Source organism: Cherax quadricarinatus, chromosome 31 (assembly GCF_038502225.1).
Source record: "Cherax quadricarinatus isolate ZL_2023a chromosome 31, ASM3850222v1, whole genome shotgun sequence".
Taxonomy (NCBI): Eukaryota; Metazoa; Arthropoda; class Malacostraca; order Decapoda; family Parastacidae; genus Cherax; species Cherax quadricarinatus.
The window spans coordinates 16,157,663-16,182,331 of NC_091322.1; the positions used below are offsets into that span (position 1 = coordinate 16,157,663).

At 39.2% G+C, this 24,669-nt stretch overlaps 1 protein-coding gene across 5 annotated transcripts in view; it reads right to left on the bottom strand.

Annotated features, from left to right (window-relative positions):
• LOC128698196 (putative methyltransferase C9orf114 homolog) overlaps positions 1-24,195 on the bottom strand; it is a 40,074-nt gene extending 15,879 nt beyond the window's left edge. For 3 of the 5 annotated variants that reach the window (XM_070090219.1, XM_070090222.1, XM_070090223.1), the window contains exons 1-4: positions 23,636-23,767; positions 17,162-17,618; positions 12,339-12,489; positions 8,522-8,759 (exon numbers count right to left, since the gene is read on the bottom strand). In XM_070090219.1, coding sequence (XP_069946320.1) covers positions 8,522-8,759; positions 12,339-12,489; positions 17,162-17,609 — 837 coding nt within the window. In that variant the 5' untranslated portion in view covers positions 17,610-17,618; positions 23,636-23,767. Of the gene's footprint in view, positions 1-8,521; positions 8,760-12,338; positions 12,490-17,161; positions 17,619-23,635; positions 23,768-24,077 lie in introns of those variants that run through there. The other 2 variants (XM_070090220.1, XM_070090221.1) reach the window with 2 other exon arrangements.
• Between the last annotated feature and the right edge of the window lie 474 nt (positions 24,196-24,669).

Sequence of the window (24,669 nt, forward strand, 5' to 3'; positions counted from 1 at the left end):
AAAGACCTCTTTAGCCTTATCTAAATACTGTTCACTTATATGTTTCACTGTAAACACCTGGTCCACACACCCCCTACCTTTCCTAAAGCCTCCTTGTTCATCTGCTATCCTATTCTCCGTCTTACTCTTAATTCTTTCAATTATAACTCTACCATACACTTTACCAGGTACACTCAAGAGACTTATCCCCCTATAATTTTTGCACTCTCTTTTATCCCCTTTGCCTTTATACAAAGGAACTATGCATGCTCTCTGCCAATCCCTAGGTACCTTACCCTCTTCCATACATTTATTAAATAATTGCACCAACCACTCCAAAACTATATCCCCACCTGCTTTTAACATTTCTATCTTTATGCCATCAATCCCGGCTGCCTTACCCCCTTTCATTTTACCTACTGCCTCACGAACTTCCCCCACACTCACAACTGGCTCTTCCTCACTCCTACAAGATGTTATTCCTCCTTGCCCTATACACGAAATCACAGCTTCCCTATCTTCATCAACATTTAACAATTCCTCAAAATATTCCTTCCATCTTCCCAATACCTCTAACTCTCCATTTAATAACTCTCCTCTCCTATTTTTAACTGACAAATCCATTTGTTCTCTAGGCTTTCTTAACTTGTTAATCTCACTCCAAAACTTTTTCTTATTTTCAACAAAATTTGTTGATAACATCTCACCCACTCTCTCATTTGCTCTCTTTTTACATTGCTTCACCACTCTCTTAACTTCTCTCTTTTTCTCCATATACTCTTCCCTTCTTGCATCACTTCTACTTTGTAAAAACTTCTCATATGCTAACTTTTTCTCCCTTACTACTCTCTTTACATCATCATTCCACCAATCGCTCCTCTTCCCTCCTGCACCCACTTTCCTGTAACCACAAACTTCTGCTGAACACTCTAACACTACATTTTTAAACCTACCCCATACCTCTTCGACCCCATTGCCTATGCTCTCATTAGCCCATCTATCCTCCAATAGCTGTTTATATCTTACCCTAACTGCCTCCTCTTTTAGTTTATAAACCTTCACCTCTCTCTTCCCTGATGCTTCTATTCTCCTTGTATCCCATCTACCTTTTACTCTCAGTGTAGCTACAACTAGAAAGTGATCTGATATATCTGTGGCCCCTCTATAAACATGTACATCCTGAAGTCTACTCAACAGTCTTTTATCTACCAATACATAATCCAACAAACTACTGTCATTTCGCCCTACATCATATCGTGTATACTTATTTATCCTCTTTTTCTTAAAATATGTATTACCTATAACTAAACCCCTTTCTATACAAAGTTCAATCAAAGGGCTCCCATTATCATTTACACCTGGCACCCCAAACTTACCTACCACACCCTCTCTAAAAGTTTCTCCTACTTTAGCATTCAAGTCCCCTACCACAATTACTCTCTCACTTGGTTCAAAGGCTCCTATACATTCACTTAACATCTCCCAAAAATCTCTCTCTCTCCTCTGCATTCCTCTCTTCTCCAGGTGCATACACGCTTATTATGACCCACTTCTCGCATCCAACCTTTACTTTAATCCACATAATTCTTGAATTTACACATTCATATTCTCTTTTCTCCTTCCATAACTGATCATTTAACATTACTGCTACCCCTTCCTTTGCTCTAACTCTCTCAGATACTCCAGATTTAATCCCATTTATTTCCCCCCACTGAAACTCTCCTACCCCCTTCAGCTTTGTTTCGCTTAGGGCCAGGACATCCAACTTCTTTTCATTCATAACATCAGCAATCATCTGTTTCTTGTCATCCGCACTACATCCACGCACATTTAAGCAACCCAGTAATTTTCATTTTTTACCTCAGCTATCTCCTACCAAGGCATGGTGACCCCCCCCCAAAAAAAAAAAAAAAAAATCCATTCACCATCATTTACTCAACTGCAGTCTTGCCAGAAGAGTAGTGACATCATAATTCAGATTACCCTCCAACTGTGACATCCAGACTCCTTCAGAGTGAAAGCACTACTCTTACAGAAGCATATGCACAGAAACATCTGAAGTTTTAATGAAGATAACTGTTGCAGAAAGGCAAAATTATTTGTAACATTAGATACATATTCATCACAATTTATTTAATTAGAATTATTAGTAACTTAGTAATTCATAAGGTATTTATACTAGGGAATCTTTCATGCAATTGATGAAGGCACATGAAGCCCTTCAATTATTTTTAATGTTTTAAAGAAGCCTTCAATGAGTTAAAAATGATCAACATACACACTGCATCACTAACTTGTATATACTGTTAATTTCATCACTCCATAAATAAGAGTGCCTATTAACCCTTTGAGGGTTTAGGACGTACTAGTACGGTTTACGCGCAGGGGTTTTTGACGTACTAGTACGCATAAATTCTAGCGCCGTCCAATCTCGCAGGAAAAGGCTGGTAAGACTAGATGTGTGGTCTGTGTGGTCGGTGTGCGCGGTAGAAAAAAAATCTGGGACCCAGTGGTGCATTGTGGGAACACCATCTTAGTAAACAATGTCCACCATGCCTCGCGGTAAGAAGCTCCTCACTCCTCGGCGAATTGGGACACTTTTGTTCCCCAGTGACAGTTCTAATACAGATGGAAGTGCCAGTGAAGATGAGTTTCAAGGTTTTGGTGAGGTTTTGACCGAAACTAATGATCATAATATCAGTAATAGTGAGGAAAACCCAGACGACCCTCAGCCTTCCACCTCTGGTGCTGGGCCGTCTTGTTCACGTTCAGTTGTACCAGAATCCAAAAGGAAACTTCTATTTTCCCAAATCCCAGACTCAGATGAGAGCATGTGTGATGATAGTGATAGTGAATATGAACTACAAGCTCTTCAAACTAGTTCCAGTAGTGATAGTGAAGTGCAATATTCCCCAGTGAAGCGTCAGTATATACGACGATATATGCGCTCTGGTAGTGTGCCATATGCTATTCCAAGGGGAAGGAGTGCATCTTGGAGTACATCCCGTGGCTGTACAACAGGAACAGACAGTGAAAATGACGATGATAAAGTTGCAATTGGGATGGAAAATGTGCATGGTGGTAGTGGTGCTGGCGGTGAGGCACCAGCAGTGGGCCATGATGCCACCCACGCTGCTGCCTCAGCTGATCTACAACAAAGGCCACCATCCCCCACCCACCCACCACATCAGCCTCCACAACCACAACCACCTGTCATTGTCCAGTACCCACCAGCAGACTGCACCTGGGATTGGCAGGAAGTTGTCTAATTTTGTTCCAAATCCCCACCAGTTTGATGACAGCCAAAGTGGAATACTGCCATCTTGTACACTTGGGAACAATGCCACTGAACTGGAATGTTTCGAGTTATTCTTTGACGAACCCCTGATGGAAAGTATTGTCATGGAAAGCAACACATACTACGAGTACACCATGGCAAACACATTACTTTCACCAAAATCACGTCTACACCAGTGGAAGGAGGCAACTGTGGCTGAGATGTATCTTTTCTTTGCCACAATAATGCTTATGCCACATGTGTATAAGCACAAAGTGAAATCATACTGGTCAACAGACCGCCTGATTGCAACCCCAGGTTTCAGTGATATAATGCCAGTGAATCGATTTGTGCTAATGTTACGTATGCTTCACTTCTCAGACAAAACCAGGCCTGACAGAACTGACAGGTTATGCAAGATTAGGAATGTGTTTGTGTATCTGAAAGAGAAATTCAGTATGCATTTTTATCCCTTCAGGAAGCTTGTAATTGACGAGTCTTTGATTCTGTTCAAAGGAAGACTCTCTTTCAAGCAGTACATACCAAGCAAGAGGAAACGCTTTGGTATAAAGTTGTTTGTGCTTTGTGATTGTTACAGTGGTCTGGTATTGGATATTATTGTGTACACTGGAAATTATACATTGCAAAATGCCAGGAAGTTATTGGGCATCTCAGGTGATGTGGTTAGAACAATGATAGAACCATACCTTGGTAAGGGGCATATATTATATACAGATAACTGGTACACAAGCCCCTCACTCAGTGATTTTTTGCGAGTGAACATGACAGATGTGTGTGGCACAGTGCATGCAAATCGGAAACATATGCCCAGGTTTGACGCTGGCACTCGTAGAGGTGAGGTGCAGGCGTTTGCTGCCAATGACATCATGGCATTTCGGTGGCATGACAAACGAGATGTCACACTGTTGTCATCAGTTCACCCTAATGAAATGGCAGACAGTGGCAGGCAGCATAGAGAGAGCAATGAACCCATTCTAAAACCTGCAGCTGTGATTGATTACACCTTCAACATGCGTTCAGTGGACAAATGTGACATGCAGATTGGGTTTGCTGAATGTGTTCGCAAGAGTTATAAGTGGTACATCAAACTGTTTTTCCATCTTCTGGACATTTCCATGCTCAATGCTTATAATATGTATAAGATGAGGACCAGAAACAAACCACAGTATGGCGAATTCTGTTTGTCTGTCATCAGACAAATAGTATTCAAGTACCAAGGAACAGCACCTGCAATTGACCGCCCACTAAATTATCAACAACTACCTGCTCGTCTGAAGCATGGTGATCACTTCCTGGTAAAACTGCCTGCTACTGCTTTCAAGAAAAAGGCTCAGAAGAGGTGTTACGTCTGTGCACATACAAAAAACCGCCCACAACAACGCAGAGACACTCGTTTTATGTGTGAGGAGTGTAAAACACCACTGTGCATGACACCATGTTTCAAAGACTTCCACAGGCTGCAGAACTTCTAGAAACATTCCCTGTGACTGTATATGTGTATATAAAATATAGAAAAATAGTAATAAACAACATTTCATATCGTTTGTTTATGTAAATATTTTCTATAAACAAAATAATGACAACAGTGTTTACGCCCTTATTGTGTAGTATTGAAAAAGAAATAACTTACAAAATAATGATCATGTTGGCCTCAGAGGCCATAAAAGTTACACAGAAAAAGAAAAATTGAAAATTAATTGAAAATAGTACATAAAAAAGTAAATAGAAAAATACCGGGTGACGGCAGTCGGTGATGTTACCAGATGTTGTTCAATTTTGGCAAACTTCACGCCTCCATATCTCGGTAAGTATTGACAGCAAAATTTTTTTGTTTAGCCTATAATGTTTAGAAAAAAAAACTATTTTTTCATAAGGAAAAATAATTTTTTTTTTTGAAATCTGGCCGACCCTGAGAACGAGTTTCTGAGAGGGCCTGTCGACCCTCAAAGGGTTAAGAGGCCCAGCTATCTTTATTTCTTAATGAAAATAATATTTAACCAAGAGAGTGTAATCCAGTTTTGCACATTATTAAAATGGATGATGTAAACCTATAAAATAACTATCTAAAAACCATTGTCATAAACTTTGTACCACTACATGCCTTATCATTCATTGGACTTTTAGATATTATTATTATTCTTATTATTATTATTATTATTATTATTATAAATATACTGCATTTACCTAAAAAGCACAAAACTGTTCTTCCATAACTCCTTTTCAATGGACTAGACTGTAAATCTGTTATAATATGGACAGAAACAGATAATCCACATGATCTTTCACTTAACTTCACAATAAAGGTTTAGACTGAGGGAATACCCCAGGCTTATATGTTACATATTAAATTTCATTTATCCATGCATGGACCAAGTTTAAGTTAGGAGCAACACACAGTAACTTGATTATGAGTGAGCCTAGGTGAATAGCTATGTTGCTAAATAAAATCTGTCTTTTTGATGAATTATATTATTTTGTAATGTGTCAAGTTTGCTAATGTGAATATTTTTTTTTTTTTTTTTTATCACACTGGCCAATTCCCACCAAGGCAGGGTGGCCCGAAAAAGAAAAACTTTCACCATCATTCACTCCATCACTGTCTTGCCAGAAGGGTGCTTTACACTACAGTTTTTAAACTGCAACATTAACACCCCTCCTTCAGAGTGCAGGCACTGTACTTCCCATCTCCAGGACTCAAGTCCGGCCTGCCGGTTTCCCTGAACCCCTTCATAAATGTTACTTTGCTCACACTCCAACAGCACGTCAAGTATTAAAAACCATTTGTCTCCATTCACTCCTATCAAACACGCTCACGCATGCCTGCTGGAAGTCCAAGCTCCTCGCACACAAAACCTCCTTTACCCCCTCTCTCCAACCTTTCCTAGGCCGACCCCTACCCCGCCTTCCTTCCACTACAGACTGATACACTCTTGAAGTCATTCTGTTTCGCTCCATTCTCTCTACATGTCCGAACCACCTCAACAACCCTTCCTCAGCCCTCTGGACAACAGTTTTGGTAATCCCGCACCTCCTCCTAACTTCCAAACTACGAATTCTCTGCATTATATTCACACCACACATTGCCCTCAGACATGACATCTCCACTGCCTCCAGCCTTCTCCTCGCTGCAACATTCATCACCCATGCTTCACACCCATATAAGAGCATTGGTAAAACTATACTCTCATACATTCCCCTCTTTGCCTCCAAGGACAAAGTTCTTTGTCTCCACAGACTCCTAAGTGCACCACTCACTCTTTTCCCCTCATCAATTCTATGATTCACCTCATCTTTCATAGACCCATCCGCTGACACGTCCACTCCCAAATATCTGAATACATTCACCTCCTCCATACTCTCTCCCTCCAATCTGATATTCAATCTTTCATCACCTAATCTTTTTGTTATCCTCATAACCTTACTCTTTCCTGTATTCACCTTTAATTTTCTTCTTTTGCACACCCTACCAAATTCATCCACCAATCTCTGCAACTTCTCTTTGTGTGTGATTCTTTATCTTTTAACTCCACGCCTCTTGCCAAGACCCTTGCATTTACTTCTCTTACAACCCCATCTATAAATATATTAAACAACCACGGTGACATCACACATCCTTGTCTAAGGCCTACTTTTACTGGGAAATAATTTCCCTCTTTCCTACATACTCTAACTTGAGCCTCACTATCCTCGTAAAAACTCTTCACTGCTTTCAGTAACCTACCTCCTACACCATACACTTGCAACATCTGCCACATTGCCCCCCTATCCACCCTGTCATACGCCTTTTCCAAATCCATAAATGCCACAAAGACCTCTTTAGCCTTATCTAAATACTGTTCACTTATATGTTTCACTGTAAACACCTGGTCCACACACCCCCTACCTTTCCTAAAGCCTCCTTGTTCATCTGCTATCCTATTCTCCATCTTACTCTTAATTCTTTCAATAATAACTCTACCATACACTTTACCAGGTATACTCAGCAGACTTATCCCCCTATAATTTTTGCACTCTCTTTTATCCCCTTTGCCTTTATACAAAGGAACTATGCATGCTCTCTGCCAATCCCTAAGTACCTTACCCTCTTCCATACATTTATTAAATAATTGCACCAACCACTCCAAAACTATATCCCCACATGCTTTTAACATTTCTATCTTTATCCCATCAATCCCGGCTGCCTTACCCTCTTTCATTTTACCTACTGCCTCACGAACTTCCCCCACACTCACAACTGGCTCTTCCTCACTCCTACAAGATGTTATTCCTCCTTGTCCTATACACGAAATCACAGCTTCCCTATCTTCATCAACATTTAACAATTCCTCAAAATATTCCCTCCATCTTCCCAATACCTCTAACTCTCCATTTAATAACTCTCCTCTCCTATTTTTAACTGACAAATCCATTTGTTCTCTAGGCTTTCTTAACTTGTTAATCTCACTCCAAAACTTTTTCTTATTTTCAACAAAATTTGTTGATAACATCTCACCCACTCTCTCATTTGCTCTCTTTTTATTTTGCTTCACCACTCTCTTAACCTCTCTCTTTTTCTCCATATACTCTTCCCTCCTTGCATCACTTCTACTTTGTAAAAACTTCTCATATGCTAACTTTTTCTCCCTTACTAGTATCTTTACATCATCATTCCACCAATCGCTCCTCTTCCCTCCCGCACCCACTTTCCTGTAACCACAAACTTCTGCTGAACACTCTAACACTACATTTTTAAACCTACCCCATACCTCTTCGACCCCATTGCCTATGCTCTCATTAGCCCATCTATCCTCCAATAGCTGTTTATATCTTACCCTAACTGCCTCCTCTTTTAGTTTATAAACCTTCACCTCTCTCTTCCCTGATGCTTCTATTCTCCTTGTATCCCATCTACCTTTTACTCTCAGTGTAGCTACAACTAGAAAGTGATCTGATATATCTGTGGCCCCTCTATAAATATGTACATCCTGAAGTCTACTCAACAGTCTTTTATCTACCAATACATAATCCAACAAACTACTGTCATTTTGCCCTACATCATATCTTGTATACTTATTTATCCTCTTTTTCTTAAAATATGTATTACCTATAACTAAACCCCTTTCTATACAAAGTTCAATCAAAGGGCTCCCATTATCATTTACACCTGGCACCCCAAACTTACCTACCACACCCTCTCTAAAAGTTTCTCCTACTTTAGCATTCAGGTCCCCCTATTTGTCACATAGTATTACATACAATAAATACCTCAGAGAGTGAGTTTGCTACTCGAACAGTGTAACCCCAATAATAGCCAGCTTCCAATCTTGGCTCATCAGCTGATACAACAACACCACAAGGTTTCTGCAATGTTCGTGCTTCAGGTGGCAACTTAAGTGTAACTCTCAGTCCAGGTTCAAGCTTCTGATTAATGGAAACATCCACACCAAGACCAATATCCACATATGATGTGCTTTTGCTATCCCTCTCCAAAACGACACCTTCTCTGCAGTAAATAGAAAAAATTGTATTGAAATTGAATTCAATCTAATTTTTATACACTACTCTCAAAATTATATGACATAAATTACAGTGATGTAAAGATATGCAGTGCTACATTAAACAAACATTCAGATATCAACATAAAACAAATATTCAGATATCATTACAGTCATATCCTGCCATACATCATTAATTGGTTCCAAGAGCCGTGATATAACCTGATTTTTTATGTAAACTGAACACAGCGCCTTAAAAATACCTTAAAATGATGACAAATGCCGTAAAACTAGCGTAAATAACTCGCAAAAGAATAAAACTATCTAAAAATACATTTTAGTCATATTTTTTAAAGAATAATGAACACAATTAAAAAATTACTGTATATTATTTACCTTGTGATCTGCCCTTAAAAATGCCTTAAGCATGACGAAAAACATCTTACAATTAATGTAAATAACACATGAAAGAATATAATTCTTGCATTAAAGAATTTAAAGAATATTTTAGTATTAATTTGTAAAGCACTATCCTTTTTAAGACCCATGGCTAACAGACACAGTAAAGGTATAATCACAAAAATAACAGTGAAATGCAAAACAAGCACACGACTGCAGTATGGGCAAAAATGCACATGGCATTGCCCTTGTTTTTAATGAGAACCAGCAGCAATGGCACCACACAACAAGACAGCGGAACTATGTAACAACGGACATTTAAAATTTTTCTATGTAAATATTTTATTGTACAGTACATTTTTTTTTTTTCTTAACAAGTTGGCCGTCTCCCACCGAAGCAGGGTGACCCAAAAAGAAAGAAAATCCCCAAAAAGAAAATACTTTCATCATCATTGAACACTTTCACCTCACTCACACATAATCACTGTTTTAGCAGAGGTGCTCAGAATACAACAGTTTAGAAGCATATACGTATAAAGATACACAACATATCCCTCCAAACTGCCAATATCCCAAACCCCTCCTTTAAAGTGGAGGCATTGTACTTCCCATTTCCAGGACTCAAGTCCGGCTATATAAAAATAACCGGTTTCTCTGAATCCCTTCACTAAATATTACCCTGCTCACACTCCAACAGCTCATAGGTCCCAAATACCATTCGTCTCCATTCACTCCTATCTAACATGCTCATGCACACTTGCTGGAAGTCCAAGCCCCTTGCCCACAAAACCTCCTTTACCCCCTCCCTCCAACCTTTTCGAGGACGACCCCTACCTCGCCTTCCTTCCCCTACAGATTTATACGCTCTCCATGTCATTCTACTTTGATCTATTCTCTCTAAATGACCAAACCACCTCAACAACCCCTCTTCAGCCCTCTGACTAATACTTTTATTAAGTCCACACCTTCTCCTGATTTCCACACTTTGAATTTTCTGCATAATATTTACACCATACATTGCTCTTAGACAGGACATCTCCACTGCCTCCAAACGTTTCCTCGCTGTAGCATTTACAACCCAAGCTTCACACCCATATAAGAGTGTTGGTACCACTATACTTTCATACATTCCCTTCTATGCCTCCATTGATAACTTTTTTGTCTCCACATATACCTCAACACACCACTCACCTTTTTTCCTTCATCAATTCTATGATTAACCTCATCCTTCATAAATCCATCCTCTGACATGTCAACTCCCAAACATCTGAAAACATTCACTTCTTCCATATTCCTCCTCTCCAATTTGATATGCAATTTTTCTTTATCTAAATCATTTGATACCCTCATCACCTTACATGTATATGTATATATTTTTTATGTTTTTAATGTCTTTTTATTGTACAGAAGGACCTCATATCTGCAGGAGATACATTCCAAGGACCTGCTGTGGATACCGAAACCATGGAGAGCAGAAACCCTATATATAAGTCCTATACATGCCTGTTATAAAGTTTAATTGATAAATTATGAAAGGTAAGTGGAGAATTATCACTTTTCACTGATGGGAAGCACTTCATGGTTTCTCTTAGGCTTCGAAGAACTGCCAGTTTTTCTTCTTTTGTGCTTTGGGGCCATTATTATGCAAAATTAAGAGGTATTTCTGAGCCACAGTAAACCATGGACAACTGAAACTGCAAATACCGAATCAGTGGATATGGGGTTTTACTGTATTTTAAATTGTTTTTAGCTTCTTTTATCTTTTATTGTTAATTTTTGTTTTAGTTATTTATTTTAAATATATTTTTAAGGAAAAACTGATTTATTGCATGTCCTTTTATTATGATGTAGGTGACGTTGCTTTGTGATGTGACGCTGGATGTAATGACATTTGCTGAACTGAAATTTACTCTAGAAAAGTGGTGTAAAGGCGAATTTGTTGTAAGCTGAGATGAAGTAAACTGGGGTATGACTGTATTGTGTAAACCAGTGCGTACAAATTTGTTTTATTAATAAAATATCATATACATACAACAAAAAATGCTTAAAAGCCATGGTTCTGTATTATACAGTCCATAGGGTTGAAGACCATAATCAAAAACACAGCACTATATCGTATAAGAAACAGAAAACAATAAAAAAAGCAGAGGCCAAAATGCAGGATATTAACCATTTCACTGTTGTGACCCCATTATTATTAAAACTACTGACAATGTCGCAATTTAAAAAAAAAAAAAATTAAATGGTAGGGAATCCTTTTCTGAAGGTAATGACACCAAAAATGAAATTTGATGGAAAACTTACAGAATTATGCAGGCATAAAGTTGGCAATCATGGTGCAATTTATGCATCAGTAATTTTACCCACTTTGAGTCCTATTTTCAGCCAATTCCATTTCTCAATTCAACAAAATGGAAGGCAAGTGTTATTATATAGGATAGGCCTGGGGATGGGATTAACCCGTAAACGGTCCAAACGTATACTATATAAGTTTTTTCAACATTTGATAGTATGTAAAAAAAGTAGATCTTTTTTTTTTTTACATCTGAAAACGTGTAAAAAATCTTTGATCTATTTTTTTTTTTTATATTTGAAAATATGTAAAAAAAACGTAGATCTACTTTTGGAGCACTACGCATGTGAACGTAGATCTGCTTGGACCGTTTACGGGTTAATGAACAGATAGGTTGCTTTAGTGGCTGGTATACCTGCAGCGTTTATTTCAGAAAACATACATTTAAATCACAATATTTTTTAAATTCTCGTAAAACTGGCCAAATTTCCTACTTCTAGGCACCTTATACGATAGTTCTGAAAGTTGATTGAACAATTTCTTGCACTCAGTAGACAGAAAATATGACTCAAAATGGGTGAAATCACTGATTTGTAAACTGCTTATAGAATTACAACTCTGAGTCTGTGTAATTCCCTGAGTTTCCCATCAAATTTGATATTTTTTGGTGTCATTACCTTCTGAAAAAGATTCAACCATTTTCAGAAGATTTTTTTTTTGTTGTTGTTGAAATATGTGATGCAATCAGCACTTTTAATTTTGGGAGTTGCAACAGTAAAAGGATTAACAACTAAGAAATACGTTGAAAGCAGATTCTATTATGTACATGAAAGCTATTCTTCCCAGACTTTTTTGTCAGACCATATTAATACAAAGTTGTAAAACTACAAATTACCTATATTCACACCATTGATTGGAGAGCAGATGATGTGGAGAATTTAGAGCATTAAGGACACCAACCCTTCTCAAATACCGATGGAACTGAAATAAATATTTTCTGAGGTACTGTGGGCACTCTTGATATTCCAACAACATTCGCATCATTTCTGAAAAATAATTTCTCACATAATAGAGATCTGGGTGGCCCGCTGCTTAAAGGCAGAACGTTCAAATCTCCACAGAAAGGATCCCTCGGAAAGCAAGACCCATGAGCAAGCCTCCTTACACCTGCTGCCTCATTTCACCTAACAGCAAATAGGTAACTTCCTAGTCTAGTATTATTATTATTATTATAATCAAATAGAAGGGCTAAACCACAAGGGCTATACAGCGCTGCTCCTAGTCTACTATAATATGGCTTTTTAACACTTACTGCACAACCTAAATACAGAAAAAAAAAAGGAAGATGAATGGAATCTAGAATACCCATAGTACTAACATTGCAGTAAATACTATGTATTTAAATAAGCAGAGAGAGTTTTATCCCCTTTTCACCTGACTGTTTCTATCATACATAATATATAAATCTATATTTGTCTTTAACCCCCTAAGCTGTCATCACATACTAGTATGTCATAGCAATGAAAGTTAAGGAGTACTAGTATGCATATTTCACAATGCCTTCATATTTGTTGTGAATGGCAAAATTTGGCTTCCACATGAGAGAATGGGTCTGTGTGGTTGGTGTAAGCAGTATATAAAAAAAAAATCCTCCCCCATGCAGTACATGATGGGAGAAGCTTACCTCTGACCCTGCATTTGGAGTATAATAGTGACATTTTTTTTTTTTTTAGGGTGGTTCTTGTGGTTTTATTGACTGTTTCTTGGTTCTAATAGATAGATGCAAGACATTCAAATTAAAGGGAGAATTATTATTATAATCAAGGGGGAAGCGCTAAACCCGTAGGATTATACAGTGCCTGTGGGGGGATGTGGAGGGTATTCAGGTTTAATTCAGGGAACTGGAGCACAGATCCAATTCTCTAGATCAAGAGCCCCTCACCAGCATCAAGGAACCTTCCTTGAGGGGATTAAAGGGAGAAGATGTAGGTCAGTTTAAGACTGGAAGTAGGCTGAAATAGGCTTCAAAGTGGTAGAAATAATTAATCTTGAGTGATTTTCCTAAGGAAGGAAAGGGTAGGGCACCCCATCAGTTTTATGAATTTTTACTAGGTCTGTTTTAAATATTGGGATGGCTTAAGCTATGACCAAGCATTCCTGGTTATGGTTTATTAAATGGGAAATTAAGAAAAATTATTTTTTTTTTTTTTTGTGATGGATTTAAAGTGGAGGACAAGTGTTATACGGAAGCCTGGGAATGGAATTAATGAACAGAGGAAAGGCTGCTTTAGTCACTGAAATGGCTACAGTGTTTATTTTGGATTCTCTTTTTAACCCTTAACCCTTTCAGGGTCCGTCCTGTAGATCTACGGCTTCACGTTGAGTGTCCAAACCGTAGATCTATGCCAAAATTCTAGCGCCGTCAAATTTAGCGCGAAAACGCTCATAGGCCTACATGTGAGAGAACGGGTCTGCGTGGTGGGTGTGCGCCATAAACAAAAAATCTAGGCGCCCGCATAGCATTGTGGGAACGCCGGCTCAGTTACCTTGTTCACCATGCCTCGTCGCAAGTCAGCTCTCACTCCCCGGAAAATTGGGACTCTCCTCTTCCTATCTGATAGTTGTGACACTGATGGAAGTGGAAATGAAGACGAATTCTACGGCTTTGATCAGTTAGTGACCGAAAAGAATGACCAGGATATCGATAGTGCAGAAAACCCTGACGATCCTCAACCTTCTACCTCTGGTGTGGGCACTCGTGACTCACGGTCGGTTGTTCCTCATCGGAAGAGAAAACTAATATTTTCGCGTGGCCAGGCCTCTGACTTAAGTAATGATGATGATAGTGACGTGGACTGTGATTTTATTGCGCTCGACGATCATTCGAGTAGTGATAATGAGGAATCATATTCACCAGTGAAGCGTCGGTATGTTCGCCGCCGCATGCGCTCGGGTAGTGTACCCTATGCTGTGCCCAGGGGATGGAGTACATCCCGGAGTACATCCCGTGGCCCAACACCAGTTTTAGGTAGTGATAGTGAGGATGATGTGGCTACACTTGGCATGGATAGACCACAGGCATCAGTGGATGGTGTTAGTGGTGATGGTAGTGGCACCGCCATGCATGACTCACCAGGCCACGCTGGGACCCACGCTGCTGACTCGTCAGTTCAAGGACAAAGCGGAGCGCCAGCCACCAGCCCACCACAACCACAACCACCCGCACAACCAGCCTATGATGTCCAGTATCCACCAGCAAACCGTATGTGGGATTGGCAGCAAAATCCCAATTTTGTTCCCAAGCCTCACCACTTTGATGACTCTCAAAGTGGAATTCTACCTACTTGTCCCCTTGGAACCACGACCAATGAACTGGAATTCTTTGAATTATTCTTTGACCAGCCATTGATGGAAATTATTGTCAGGGAAAGTAATAGGTATTTTGAGTACACCATGGCAAATACGATCTTATCACCACAGTCAAGACTACACAGGTGGAAAGAGACGACTGTTGCAGAAATGTATTTGCTTTTTGCAACAATAATGCTTATGCCTCACGTCTATAAGCATAATATAAAAGCATACTGGTCCACAGATCGGCTAATTTCTACCCCGGTCTTCAGTGAAATCATACCAGTGAACAGGTTTATCTTACTCTTACGTATATTGCACTTCTCTGACAAACCCAGGCCTGACAGAAGTGACAGGTTATACAAGATTAGAAATGTTTTCATGTATCTTAAACAAAAGTTCAGCATATACTTTTATCCATTCAAGAATCTTGTAATTGACGAGTCTTTGATTTTGTTCAAAGGTAGACTGTCATTCAAGCAGTATATACCGAGCAAGAGGAAACGTTTTGGCCTGGTGTTGGATATTGTTGTATACACGGGTAGTAAAACATTGAAAGATACCAAGATGTTATTGGGTATCTCAGGTGACGTAGTGAGAAACATGATGGCGCCTTATCTTGGTAAGGGGCATACATTATATAACGATAACTGGTACACAAGCCCATTACTCAGTGATTTCATGCGAGTGAACAAGACAGATGTGTGTGGCACAGTGCGTTCTAATCGTAAACATATGCCGAGGCTCAACGCAGGTGCTCGTGGTGATGACGTGCAGGTGTTTACTGCCAATGACATCATGGCATTACGGTGGCATGACAAACGAGATGTCACATTGTTGACAACCATTCACCGTAATGAAATGCAAGACAGTGGCAAAGTTGATCGAGTGACTAATGAACGTATTCGAAAACCAGTGACAGTGATTGATTATACACAAAACATGCGCTTGGCTGACAAATGTGACATGCAGATTGGTTTTGTTGACTGTGTTCGTAGAGTTACAAGTGGTACATGAAACTTTTCTTCCATCTCATGGACATTGCAATGCTCAATGCATATAATATGTACCAAATAAAGACTGGCAACAGACCACCGTATGGTGAATTTTGTTTGTCTGTTGTCAGACAACTCATAATGAAGTACCAGGTAAGAACACCTGCTATACAACACAGTCCTCGAATTCCTCAGGATATACCCAAGCGTTTGAGGAGGGAAGGTGATCATTTCATAATACAACTTCCTTCAACTCAGAAGAAATTTGCTCAGAAGAGATGCATCGTCTGTGCACAAACAAAACGACGGCAACAAAGACGCAAAGACACTCGATTTATGTGTGGGGAATGTAAGGTGCCTCTGTGCATGGTGCCTTGTTTCAAGGAGTTCCACAAGCTCCAGCAGTTCTAAAACCATGTCCAGTGATTGTAAATATGTAAATATATGATAGAACGTTAGTATTATACAAGATTTGTGCATGTTTATTGTAATAAACAACAGTGGTAAACAATAATATGATAATAACTTTAGTGCGGTTATTTTGTTCAATACAGTGAGTTTATATATATACATTATATACAGTATTGGTCTCTCAGGCCCCAAATGTTAGTAGGAATAGAAAAAAATTGGAAAAGAAAAGAAAAAACAACAAAAACCGCAAAATAATGTAATGCGCGTATGTGGAATTCGTTGATGTTGCCGCCACCACATCATTTTTGACAAACTTCTTGGCACTGTATCTCGGTAAGTACTGATCAGATTTTTTTTTTTGTCTTATTACCTTCACAAAAATATGCTCTTTAATTCTGTAAGAAAAAATAATTTTATTTTTTTTCAAAATTTCTTGGACACTGGAGCACCACTTCAGATTTTGGCCTTGGACCCTGAAGGGGTTAAACTGTCCAAACATAGATCTACGTCCATGTGTGGGGGGCTCCGAACATATATCTACTTTTTTTTTTTACGTTTTCAAATGGGGAAAATCAAGGTCGGAGCGCAATGCACGTGAACGTAGATCTATGTTTGGACAGTTTAAGGGTTAAATTGGAATTTGTTAATGGTATAAGCATCTAAATTACCAAATTCTGGGAATTTTATAGGGTAGTTCTAATTGTTCAATGGGCAGTTTCTTGTAAGTAAAGGATTGTTCAAATCAGAGGTGTTGCTAGAGATGGTGTCACCAGGGGCGACATCTCTGGTGTCACCCGGGGCAGCATCTTTGGTGTCACCCCATAAAATTGTTTTTTCTCATCATTGTTATAAAAAGCAATCTACACACTTGAAATAACCAATAAATTGAGTGTTTTAAAAGATTATTTAGTGAATTTCATGTAAAATTAAGAAAATAAAAAACAACATAAATTCAACTTACCTAGACAGTCTTTATTACAGTTTCTGTCATTATATACCACAATCTCATCAATGGAATATATATTAGCAGCTCTTGCAATCTGCCCCACAACATACGTTCTAAGCTCATCCTTGATGCAAGTATCTTCTAGGATAGTTGCAGGCACAGCAATGCTTATGGTATATTTGCGAGGCTTGCCCGGTCTTGGAACGTCCACAAAATTCTCTTGGTTTTGTCTCTTACTTTTAAAAGTACTCTTATCTCTGAAATTTCCTTGGCTATTATAATTCCACTGATTAAATCCATGTCTATCTTCCTTCTGCCAATTTGCATTTAGTTTATTTCGTGCATAACTAGGATCACCATGTTTCCTCTTCTTGTTAAAATCTGATTCATTATATCCTTCCGAGTTATCAGAGAACTTCTGTTTCTTATAGGCATTTGTGCTTCGGGTTTTATCAGCAAACATCTCTGCAAGCTACAGTACAAAAAATAGAAAAAATATATACATACATTTTCTGTGGGTGCTTAATACAATCATATATTACAGTGCTTTACACATTTTTATACATATCTCAACCTGTTTAAAAATTAATTCATATTTTTCTAATTTCATACAGTAAACACTTCTGCCACTGAAAAATCCTTTCAAGGGGTACTCTGATGCTAGTGAACGGTTCTTGATGCATGGAATTAAAGCTACCTTCATTTCTTTGGCTCAAACCTGATTACCTACTATTCTCAGGTACTGTATGAATCCTACAGATGAGTGAATCCCCTTGATATTTTTATTTAACACAACAGCCGTCTCCCACAGAGGTAGGGTAATCCGAAAAAGAAAAAACTTTCACCATCACTCACTCCACTGGTTGGCAATGCTCTCACCTCATACACTGTATCTGTGGTTCAATGCCCAAAAAAGGTTGGAAAAACTGGGCATGTTTCCTTATACTATAATAATATGTAGTAATAATAATAATAATATATTTATTACAAGTACATGTACAAGGCATACAGGCCTAGCTGACATCAATGACATACTACTACATATATAGAAAGCTGCTTGTTATGCAGAGCATTTTGTGCAAATTAAGTCAATTTTGTCCGAGGATGCAACCCACACCAGTCGACTAACACCCAGGTACCCATTTTACTGATGGATGACCATAGACAACCGGTGTAAGGAAACACATCCGATGTTTCCACTCCTTCACCAGGAATCGAATCCAGACCCTCGCCAGAGGGTCTTTTGCCACCGGGTCCCTGTCTGCCTAGCAGTAAGTAGGTACCTGGGTGTTAGTTGATTGGTGTGGGTCGCAACCTGGGAGACAAGATTGAAGGACCCCAATGGAAATAAGACAGACAGTCCTTGATGACTCACTGACTTTCTTGGGTTATCCTGGGTGGCTAACCCAGGTTAGCCACCCAGCTTATCTTTCTACAGTTCAGATGTCTCTTCAAACATCCTCACCCTGTACTTCACACCTTTAGGACTCAAGTTATCTTGCTTGCATTCCAACAGCATGTCAAGTCATAAAAACCACTTGCCTCCACTCCTATTTAACATGCTCTCATACACACACCTTAGATTTCCAAGCCCCTCGCATTCAAAACCTCCAATACTTCTTCCAACCTTTCATAGTGACCCCTACCCTACCTTCCCTCTACAAATTTATACACCCTCCAAGTCATCCTATTTTGCTTCATATCTCTAAATGTCCAAATCACTTCAACAACCCCTCAGCAATCTGGATAATACCTTTAGTAACCCCACACCTGTCTCCAAACTGCAAATTTTCTGAATAATATTTTTTCCACACATTGCCCTCAGACATGACAACCCCACTGCCTCCAGCCTACTCCTCACTGTAACATTCACAACCTGTGATTCACACCTTTATAAGCATGTTGGTTGCACCATACTCTAATGCATTACATTAAAACATGGTCACAATTAACAACATTTTAATTATGCTTCAGTATTATAAATTTATATTGCACAACCCATCATCTTCAGCAACAGTCAGAATTCCAACTAGTATTTATAAACAGTTGGTTCTCTCATCAAATTTATAAGGAAATTCTTTTATTTCCAATATTTATCATTGGATTAGGTTAGGTGGCTGGCTGGGCAATGAAAATTAATCAATTATAACATACGGATGGATTTATGAAGGATGAGGTTAACCATAGAATTGACGAGGGAAAAAAGGTGAGTGGTGCGTTGAGGTATATGTGGAGACAAAAAACGTTATCTATGGAGGCAAAGAAGGGAATGTATGAAAGTACAGTAGTACCAACACTCTTATATGGGTGTGAAGCTTGGGTTGTGAATGCAGCAGCGAGGAGGCGGTTGGAGGCAGTGCAGATGTCCTGTCTAAGGGCAATGTGTGGTGTAAATATTATGCAGAAAATTCGAAGTGTGGAAATTAGGAGAAGGTGGGGAGTAAATAAAAGTATTAGTCAGAGGGCTGAAGAAGGGTTGTTGAGGTGGTTTGGTCATTTAGAGAGAATGGATCAAAGTAGAATGACATGGAGAGCATATAAATCTGTAGGGGAAGGAAGGCGGGGTAGGGGTCGCCCTCGAAAAGGTTGGAGGGAGGGGGTAAAGGAGGTGTTGTGGGCGAGGGGTTTGGACTTTCAGCAAGCGTGCATGAGCGTGTTCGATAGGAATGAATGGAGACGAATGGTATTTGGGACCTGACGAGCTGTTGGAGTGTGAGCAGGGTAATATTTAGTGAAGGGATTCAGGGAAACCGGTTACAGTGGTCCCTCCCTTTTCATAGTTCTCGGCAATTGTAAATTTCGGCAATCATAGGGATATTTTCGTATAAACATGGGCTCGCTTTTCGTAGGTTGACTCGCGAGTCGTAGTTCGTCCAGGATGCGTACCCACGGCGTGAGCCATGGCGGCAGCCAGTCTGGCATTGTTTACCAGTGAGCGAAGGTCCCCTCATGTGCTCCAGCGAAATATTTCATAATATTCCATTTATTTTAGTGCTTGCAAGTACTAAATAAGCTACCATGGCTCCAAAGAAAGCTCCTAGTGCCAAGCCTGTGGTAAAGAAGGTGAGAAATATGATTGAATTTAAGAAAACCATCATTGAACAATATGAAAGTGGAACAAGTGTGGCAGAACTGGCCAGGATGTATAAGAAACCCTACACAACCTTATGTTCCATAGTGGCCAAGAAAAAGGAAATCAAGGATGCTGTTGTTGCAAAGGGGGTAACTATGCTGACAAAAATGAGATCACCAGTACTCGAAGAGGTTGAGAAGTTATTATTGGTGTGGATAAATGAGAAACAATTAGCAGGAGATACTCTTATGACTTCGATTATTTGTGAAAAGGCTAGGCAGTTGCATGACGATTTGGTAAAGAAATTGCCTGCAAAAAGTGGTGATGTGAGTGAATTTAAGGCCAGCAAAGGCTGGTTTGAGAGATTTAAGAACCGTACTGGCATACACAGTGTGGTAAGGCATGGTGAGGCTGCCAGTTCGGACGACAAGGCGGCTGAAAAATATGTGCATGAATTCAAGGAGTACATAGAGGCTGAAGGACTGAAACCTGAACAAGTGTTCAATTGTGACGAAACAGGCCTCTTTTGGAAGAAAATGCCAAAGAGGACCTTCATTACACAGGAGGAAAAGGCAATGCCAGGACACAAGCCTATGAAAGACAGGCTGACGCTAATGTTCTGTGCTAATGCTAGTGGGGATTTCAAAGTGAAGCCATTGCTAGTGTACCATTCTGAAAATCCCAGTGTGTTCAGGAAAAACAATGTTATGAAGAGTAAATTGTGTGTGTTTTGGAAATCTAATAGTAAGGCATGGGTCACGAGGGAAATTTTCGTTGAGTGGTTCAATGAAGTGTTTGGCCCTAGTGTGAAGGAGTATCTCCTGGAAAAGAAATTGGATCTCAAGTGCCTGCTAGTAATGGACAATGCACCTGCTCATCCTCCAAACTTGGATGACCTAATTTTCGAGGAGTTTGGGTTCATCACAGTAAAGTTCTTACCCCCGAAAAACACTCCTCTCCTCCAGCCCATGGACCAGCAGGTCATTGCAAACTTTAAAAAACTCTACACAAAAGCAATGTTTCACAGGTGCTTGACTGTGACCACAGACACTCACTTGACCCTAAGGGAATTTTGGAGAGAACACTTCAGCATCCTCCATTGCATAACCCTTATAGGTATGGCTTGGGAGGGAGTGACTACCAGGATTTTGAACTCTGCCTGGAGAAAATTGTGGCCAGATTGTGCTGACATGAGGGATTTTGAAGGGTTTGGGACTGACCCTGATGACCCTATGTCTGTTGTAAAATCAATTGTGGCACTGGGGAGTTCCATGGGGTTGGATGTGAGTTTGGAGGATGTGGAAGAATTGGTGGAAGACCACAACAAAGAGCTCACCACTGAGGAGCTGCAAGAGCTTCAGCAGGAAGAGCAACAGATCGCAGCTCAGAATCTTGCTGCAGAGGAGGAGGAAGAGAGATGGAAGAAGGTGCCTTCTTCAGAAATTAAAGAGATTTTTACTATGTGGGGTAAGATGGAAAGCTTTATGGAGAAACATCACCCTAACAAGGTTGTTGCAAGCCATATTGGCAACATGTACAGTGACAAAGTCTTGGGCCATTTTAGGGAAGTGTTAAAGAGACGCCAGAAACAGAGCTCTCTGGACAGTTCTTTTGCGAGACAGGGCTCCAGTGACTCTCAAGGTGGTCCTAGTGGCATTAAGAAACAGAGAAGTGAAGCAACCCCAGAAAAGCAATTGGTACCTGAGGTGTTGCTGGAAGGAGATTCCCCTTCCAAACTATAAACAATCCACACTCTCTCCTCCTCCTCCAGTCTCCCATACACTAAGAAGAATCTCCAATAAAGGTAAGTGCTATGCTGTTAATGTTTCATTCATCATTTCCCATTGTATTGTTTATGTACTACATGTATATTTCATGTAAAAAATTTTTTTGTTTTAATACTTCTGGGTGTCAGGAACGGATTAATTGTATTTACATTATTTCTTAGGGGGAAAATTAATTCGCAAATCATAAATTTCGTTTATAGTAGCTCCTCCAGGAACGGATTAATTATGAAAAACGAGGGACCACTGTATTTTTATATAGCCGGACTTGAGTCCTGGAAATGGGAAGTACAATGCCTGCACTCTAAAGGAGGGGTTCGGGATATTAGCAGTTTGGAGGGATATGTTGTGTATCTTTATAGGTATATGCTTCTAAACTGTTGTGTTCTGAGCACCTCTGCAAAAACAGTGATTATGTGTGAGTGAGGTGAAAGTGTTGAACATTGAAAGTATTTTCTTTTTGGGGATTTTCTTTCTTTTTTTGGGTCACCCTGCCTTGGTGGGAGACGGCTGACTTGCTAAAAAAAAAAAAAAAAAAAAAAAATTATAAGCAAGGGCAATAAATCAAATTGTCTTGCAGCTGAAAAATCAAAAGACTGTGGACCTTAGGTCAACCTCTATTTTTGTTTCCCACCTTTTGTTATCTTTCACATGGACTGCAATTTCATTTATTGGCTTTTAGGTATGTTATAACTGGTTTATTTTGACTGGTTATAAGCAATTATAATCTTATTTTAGGGCTGCCTAAAATGCTCTGCATAACCAGGGGCTTCCTATAAAGTATGTCATTAATATCGTTTCCAAATCAATTGTAAACCATACTTCGTAAAAATAAAATTAATCATTTATTATAAATGTATATTAGTTTTGTGTTATCCTTGGTTAAATTATCACTAATTTTGTGTGAGATGCAATGATGGTAATTATTTTAATGAACAACAGATGTACTGATGAGTTAAACAAAACTATCAAATTCCTGGAGGGCAAGAGCTATAAACCTGGAGGGGCTGCATGGGGTTTGAAGGAATAAGAGGTAATCAGGTTCAATGCAAAGATGGGAAGGTCAGGTCCAATTCCCTAAATCAGGTCCCCTCACTAGTCACAGTAAAATACAATTGTATTTCTTGATAGGGTACAAAAATGTAGTTGACAAATAATAAAACATTAGTACGTACAAAAGAAAACCAATAATTAACAATGCACTTCGGTCAAACTAATCACACTATAATTATTAGAAGCAAAACTAACTGCTAAAAGCACAAGGGTCATACAGCACAACACAACAGTGCACCACACTGTATATGCTAACATCTACATATCCTTGAGAGCTTAAACAAAAATAGAATTTTATCTAGCCACTGGCCCACTACCGTGGCACACATACATAGCACTTAACAGTGAACATTTAGTAAGTTCACTCAGGTATACACAAATCCAGGTACATGAATTATCATACATGAAAATGAAAATGTTTATTTCCTTGCAAAGTTCACAATGTGTGGTTTACATAGCAACATATGTGTAGAGAACCTAGGATATCCCAAAAGTCAAGACAGAGTGACTTATTTCCAGTTGCATTTACAAGTGGCTACATAAACAATGTCTAAGCTCACAGTACATGTGCACTTATACCTTGTTCAGAGTATTTTTGAGACTAACAGAGAGCAACAGTAACACTTGTTGTTATGGGTGTTAAGGGCCACTGTCAGGTCTAACCTTCGCCAGACCTCATTCCCCATTATATTACAATTGAAATTAAATTAGTAACTTTATTTAGGTACAGTAACACATAAGTGCAATTACGCAAATTTAGCTGATTACAGTTATTATATATATTAATATTCGTGTAAATTACCTAAGATAACCCAAAAGAGAAAGTAAATGTGACTGCTTGGATTATTATTATAATCAAAAAGAAGCGCTAAGCCACAAGGGCTATACAGCGTGACTGCTTGGAGCCCACACATATCTACGGAGGCATCCTTGATCTGTGTCTTGGCTTCAACATTACTTCTGCCAGCTGTGAGTCTTCCATTGTAACAGATATAGCGTCTGATTATTTCCCAAGGCTAACCTCACTACATATTGGTAATACTATCCTTCCTGGTGGGATATTCAAACGGAAACGTTTTAATGTTCCCCCTGATCAGCATGATGACTGTTGCACATGTCACTATCGCCGCAAGGTATGGCAACACCGCATACCCAAGCAAAAAGTGGCACACAGCTCTTATTATAGCGCTCTTAAGTGGTGATATCCAAATTAATCCAAGACCTCAAACTATTGTGCAGAGGCAAAACAGACAGATAAATGACGGTGATAATGACGGTCTAGTAGCTAGGAATGATAACCTTAACTCTATATGTAATGCATACATAGGTCAATGTGAGACAATACAGCCATTATTATCTCAAACACTACCAAACAGGTGCATACACTGTACTAAAGTACACATGAAAAACAGAAAAGACACCTTATGTAAAATGTGTAAGGGGTGGGTGCATGATAGATGTATGTACAATTATAGTAACGGTGCCAGAATTCATTTTGTGTGTAACAAATGCACTTTGGCACAGTTACCCTTTAACAATGATGACATTGATTTACTTAATTTTAATGGTTTAGAAAGACACGTAAGCAAACACTAACATATTTATTAGAAAAC